The 6,000-nt window shown below is 40.7% G+C and overlaps 1 protein-coding gene across 3 annotated transcripts in view; it reads left to right on the forward strand.

The window, feature by feature from the left end:
* PPME1 (protein phosphatase methylesterase 1) overlaps positions 1 to 5,679 on the forward strand; it is a 48,686-nt gene extending 43,007 nt beyond the window's left edge. For 2 of the 3 annotated variants that reach the window (XM_068988521.1, XM_068988523.1), the window contains exons 10-13: positions 2,066 to 2,195; positions 3,036 to 3,080; positions 4,606 to 4,670; positions 5,387 to 5,578. In XM_068988521.1, the coding sequence (XP_068844622.1) occupies positions 2,066 to 2,195; positions 3,036 to 3,080; positions 4,606 to 4,670; positions 5,387 to 5,458 (312 nt within the window). In that variant the 3' untranslated portion in view covers positions 5,459 to 5,578. The other variant, XM_068988522.1, reaches the window with a different exon arrangement.
* Positions 5,680 to 6,000: the final 321 nt, after the last annotated feature.

Below are 6,000 nucleotides of genomic sequence, written 5' to 3' on the forward strand. Positions count from 1 at the left end.
GGAGAATCCCAGGGACGGGGGAGCCTGCTGGGCTGCCGTCTCTGGGGTCACACAGAGTCGGACATGACCGAAGCAACTTAGCAGCAGATCTTAATTGTTCCCACTACAGATAAAGGATAACTACGTGACATGATAGAGGTGGTCACCACGCTATGGTGGTGATCACTGCAGTGTATACATGTGTCAAATCAACATGTTGTACACCTGCAGCAATGTTGTATGTCAGTGATGTCACAATAAAGGAATAAAATGATGGAGATAATATTAGTAATGCCAATTAAATGTAGCAACAACAACACAAAAAACCAGGCACAGCTTCTTAGGGGCATCTCTGTTTAGCACAGTATAAAAAGTTGTGTTTGAAATGGCCCTGAGACATACATAAGAAGTCAGTTGCATCCATTCTGTTCTGTAAAAGAAAACAAGCTATACATTTTTATTGGGGATGAGGGGACTCTAATATATAATGGTTAAAATACAGGGAAAACATTATTTTGGTTCTTGAATAACCTTCAGTTGTCCAAGAGATATTTCTTTATGCATAAATCTCTGTTTTTAAACTGCTTTATTAAAAAGTTTACAAGAACCTACAACTTTATTTTATAGTTGTAGGTTCTTATTATATTTAGGTTTTAATCCATTTGAGTTCATTTTTATATATTCTCCAACTTCATTCTTTTGCATGTGGGTATTCAGTTTCCCCAGCACTGTTTTTTGAAAAAAACTGTCATTTCACCATTGAATGGTCTCAGCATCCTTCTCAAAGATCACTCGACCATATATGTGAGGTTTATTTCTGGGTTCTTGAGCTTATTCCATTGCTCTATTTGTCTGTCTTTATACCAGTACTGTGCTGTTTTGATTATTTTAACTTTGTAATATATTTCGAAATAGAGTATGAGTCCTCCATTTTTGTTCATCTTTATTAAAATTGTTTTGGTGTTTGGGATCCCTTAATATCCATATGAATTTTATGCCTAAATTAATAAATATTAATCCCTTAATATTCCATATGAATTTTTGCAAACAATGCCATTGGGATTTTGAAAGTGATTGTGTTAAATCTACAAATCACTTTGGGTAACATGAACACCTTAACCATCTGGTGATCTTTAACACAATACATGCTGTCTCATGTTCACGTCTAGATTTTCATATTGTGGTTGATGTGGTATTCCAGTTACTTATTTCAGTTATAATATTTCAAAATTTTCATGATGCAAAAAAGTGTAGAGAACATTTTATTTGTTCAGCTTGTATTTGATGAGCACATACTCTGTGCCATCTACTTTATATTGAGGTTTAACAGATTTTGTTATATTTGGTCATTTCCTTCTTAAAATTAGTTTAAATTATATATAAATTTCTGTTTATATAAACATACATATGGAGAAGGAAACGGCAACCCACTCTAGTATTCTTGCCTGGAGAATTCCATGGACAGAGAAGCCTGGTGGGCTACAGTCCATGAGGTTGCAAAGAGTCAGACATGACTGAGCACGCTCACACACTAATATACATGTTTACATCGTATCATTGTCACATATAAAAATATAAGAAAAAATATTTTATCAACATTATTTTCAGTTTTCCCTTCTAGTTCTTTCTCAAAGCATACCATATTTTTCCATTAGTAATCCTAACTTAGATGACATGTTGTACTCTGCTTCTTTCACTTAATGTTATGTCATAAGCATTTTTCCATACTGCAGTGTGTTTTTTGTAGTTATTCTGTGGATAATGTGTTTTTTTGCCAGTTGAGTATAAGAAGCTCAATCTTGGCTGTACCAGTTTACTGGCTTTGTGATCTTATGAAAGTTTCCTAGGTTCACTGAAACTAATAAAAGTAAAAAGTATGCTTCTAATCATCTAAACATGCAAGTCCAACAATAACTTATGTCACAAGGCTGTTATAAGGATTACATGTATATTAAAATGTCTGGGACACGGTAAGCCCTTAATATGTGCTAATTCCTTTCCCTTTCCTTCTCCCAAAGCCCTAGTTTTTATCCTGTTCCTCCTGGGGTTGCCCTCAGAGACTCAAAACTTGCTCTTACTCCTCTAGACCAAGAAAGACCATCCATACACTTGGAGAATTGAACTGGCAAAAACAGAAAAATACTGGGATGGCTGGTTCCGAGGCTTATCCAATCTCTTTCTTAGTTGTCCTATTCCTAAATTGCTGCTCCTGGCTGGTAAGTGTGCATGTGTTATGTATTAGTCAGCCTGGGATGCCATACAAGATACTGGGTGGCTTAAACAGTTCTGGAAGCTGTAAGTCTGAAATAAGGGCTCCAGCCTGTCAAGTTCTGCTGAGAGCTTTCTTACTGGCTTGCAAACAACCACCTTCTCACTGTGTTCTTTGTGGCAGAGCACGCGAGAGCACCAGGCTTATCTTACGAGGGCCCTACCTTTGTGACCACATTTAACCTTCATTACTTCCTCATTTAACCTTAGTTACCTTCATATCTCCAAATGTGGTCCCATTGTGAATTAGGATTTCATCATATACATTTTGGGGCGGGGGGACACAATTCAGTCTCTGGCAGTGTATGTATATTGTCATCTCAGTTATGTCTTTGTTAAAAGCGTTTACCATATGGGTAGCGACATCCAAAGTGAAATACCATGCTTACTCATTTGTGCCCTTTCTCCTTCCTTTGACAAATCCATAACTAACTAAGCATGAGCATCCACCAGGGATGACCTAATTCTGGCCTGGACTCTGTACCTGGTCAAACCCAAGTCCTTTTCCTTGAGTGGTATAAGGATATTCTGAGTAAAAAGGAAATTTAAAAAGGAAAGCGTGTTTTCAGAAAGCAGCTTAAACAAGCAAAGCGATTATAGGGAACATCAGCCTTGAAAGCTTCATGTGGTGAGACTATATACTCAGGAAGTTAGGATTGGCATTAACATGAATTGAGAATGTCATCCTGTTTACCACTTTGTAACAATTTTTACTTCATAATAGCAAAACCTATTTCATACAGCCTTTTCAAGTAAGCTACTTGTGGATTCTCTTTATTTTATTCTAGGTGTTGATAGATTGGATAAAGATCTGACTATTGGCCAAATGCAAGGTAAGTTATGAAGAAATTACATTCCTAGGTCCCCTCAGGGCAGAGAAATGGGCAAAGTCATGTGGAAATTTTCTATCTAAAAATGGGAATTATATTACCACATAGACCTCAGAGTTGTAAGAATTAAAGTGATGCAGTGTCTTTGAAAGGGGCATTATAAAGTACTGTGTGCAGATATATTATGAAAGGAGATATTCTGAATACTAGACAGTATTTTTATTATTAGAATTCTTAGGAAAGGGAAAGGTCCAAGATAACCCAAATACAAAAAGATACAAGTTCTGTTTAGAAGACAACATGATGAGGTGGTAAAAGCAAGGACTCTGCGGTTGGGAGAACTGTGTTTTAGTACTACTTCTTTCCTACTAATTTTTTTTCACCCTGGGCAGGTTACTTGACCTGCCTTAGCATTAATTTTCTCAATTTGTAGATTGAGAAAATTGATGGCAGCCTGACAGGGATTGTGAGGTGTAATGAGTAGGAAAGTGACATGTGCTCAGGTTCAGGTGTGTTGGCCAGATGACTGTGGAGGCAGTGGAACCAATTTCATGGAAGCTCTTGGCTTTAGAGCAGATGAAAGGCTTGGTGAAGGTGAAGTCAGTAGGCACTGGCAACTTTGGGTTATCTGAAAAAAGGTGCCAACTCCAGAGCCAAGGTTTCAGGCTTAAGCAGATTCTGTTCTTGACTTTCCTTCTTTTCTACTTACTCTCCCTGGGCAATCTCATGGTTCCCATTTACACCCTGATAACTCACAAAGCGATGTCTCACGGCCTTGATGACCAGGGATGGGTTCCATATTCTTTGGTCTCCTTAGAGATCTTGCTTTATCAGTCATCTCTGTCCACTCTTAATAAAATGATCACATTTGTTTGAGCTTACAGTGTTATACAGGACAGTGTGAAAAAGTGTTTAGTACTGTCTGGAACATAGTTAAGTAACTTATTATTGTAATAATAAATCTCAAAATCTTTAATTTACAAATCCCTTAATGATAAGGCCCCTGCTTACATCTCCAGCCTCATTGTTAACTCTCATGAGCACCATGCCAAAGTTTTTCTTCTTAGGAGCAAATACCATTTCATCCTCCGTTTCTTTGTGTAAGTTACTTTTTCTGTGTAGGAAGCCTTCCTGGATCCCTGTTTTATTGCAAAGACCCAATTCCTGTTTTTCTCCAGTTCCATGTGCTTAGTGTTAGCCTAGGAACTACATGCTGCATTAAAATCTGAGTTTTATGTTTTGCTCTCCCACTAGACTAGAGTGTAAACAGGAACTGTTTCTATGTGTCTGGCCCAAAGTAAACGCATATTAAGTAGGTGAAGAAGGAAGAAGTGAAGGGAAATGATTTGCTCAAGGTTACAATGTCAGGTATTACCATCTTCCTCACAGGCTTGTTAATTGGGTCCAGACTGTTGGGGTGGGGTGATGGGGAGGTCCTGGCCTGCTAACGTGACCTGTGAGGCTGCAAAGATGGTAAGGAGAGGACCATTTTAGTCCTTGAGGTGGCTTTGGTTTATATCTTCCCCAGGGAAGTTCCAGATGCAGGTCCTGCCCCAGTGTGGCCACGCAGTCCATGAGGATGCTCCAGACAAGGTGAGTCTGGTGCTGGATGCCTGTAAAAGGGCAACTGAGAGAGTAACTGTGAATCTCATGGAAGACAGCATAAGCCTCTGAGTCAGCCTGTGTTGCTTGCAGCAGCTGCTGTGGGGCCTACACACATGCAGTCCCACCAGCCCCCCAGACCTCTCCCTGGCAGCTGCTTTTGGTCTTGCCCTTCTGTGTATGGGCTGAGGAGCTACTGTCACGCTGCTGTTTTACCCAGGGCCCTGTGGTTAAAATGGAGAAAGGAATAGCAACCCACTCCAGTATTCTTGCTTGGAGAATCCCATGGACAGAGAGGAGCCTCCTCCATGGGGTTGTAAAGAGTCGGACATGATTGAGCGACTAACGCACTGTGGTTAAGAATGTAAGCTCTACTTCTCTGTTATCCCCAAAAGCCAGATGGAAGAAGAAATAACTGTGGTAGACAATGTTCCCTAAAACACACGCAGTTAGGAATTAATATGTGCTCTTCCTGTAGGAAAAAAGTGCTTTGTAACTCTACGGGGATAACTAAGCCTTCACATCATTCCTCTTGGCATTTCTGGAGCCATCCCTGCAGGACCCAGGTCCTTTTGCTTTCAGGCTCCCCAGAACTGCAGGACCATGACACTATAACACCTTAACTTCCAACAGAAGCCCATAGGACCTCCAAGGCTGAACCCCGTAGCTACCCTTAACATGGCCTGGAATATCTCTCCCTTTTCCAGGTAGCTGAAGCTGTTGCCACTTTCCTGATTCGGCACAGGTTTGCAGAGCCTATCGGTGGATTCCAGTGGTAAGGAAGTACAAAGATTTAAAGAGCCCAGCAGTACCCCAACAGAGAGATATTTGCAAGGTTGTAAATATCTCTGCCTTACCCCTGCCTGGGTTAGGTCACCATGCCTTTCTTCTTCCTCCTCAACACAGAGCCCAGCGTGTGTATTTCTGCAAAGCCGTGGTTGGTTCTTTCCGTGTGCTCTGGTCCAGTGAGTTGTTGCTAAACTGACATTAAACAGTGCCTAGTCCCCTACCCGCTTTGTGATGTGTACTTTTTCTTGAGATGCCCCTTCCTGTGGAGGCTGGGATGGGAATTGTCCATTTCCGGGCTCTTAGAAAAATTCTATGTGCCTTCTCCCGCCCTGCTGTCGAGGAAGGTGAGGCAGACCTTGAGGCTATGTAGAGATCTGGAGCAGGGTTTCCAACCTCAGCACTGTTAACGTTTGAGGCAGGTAATCCTTTGTGGTGGTGGGGCTATTCTGTGCACTGTAGCATGATGATCAATATCCCTGGACTTTACATACTAGGAACCAGTAGCACCCTCTCAACACACAGAGTTGTGTCA

This window comes from Capricornis sumatraensis, chromosome 16 (genome assembly GCF_032405125.1).
Source record: "Capricornis sumatraensis isolate serow.1 chromosome 16, serow.2, whole genome shotgun sequence".
Taxonomy (NCBI): domain Eukaryota; kingdom Metazoa; phylum Chordata; class Mammalia; order Artiodactyla; family Bovidae; genus Capricornis; species Capricornis sumatraensis.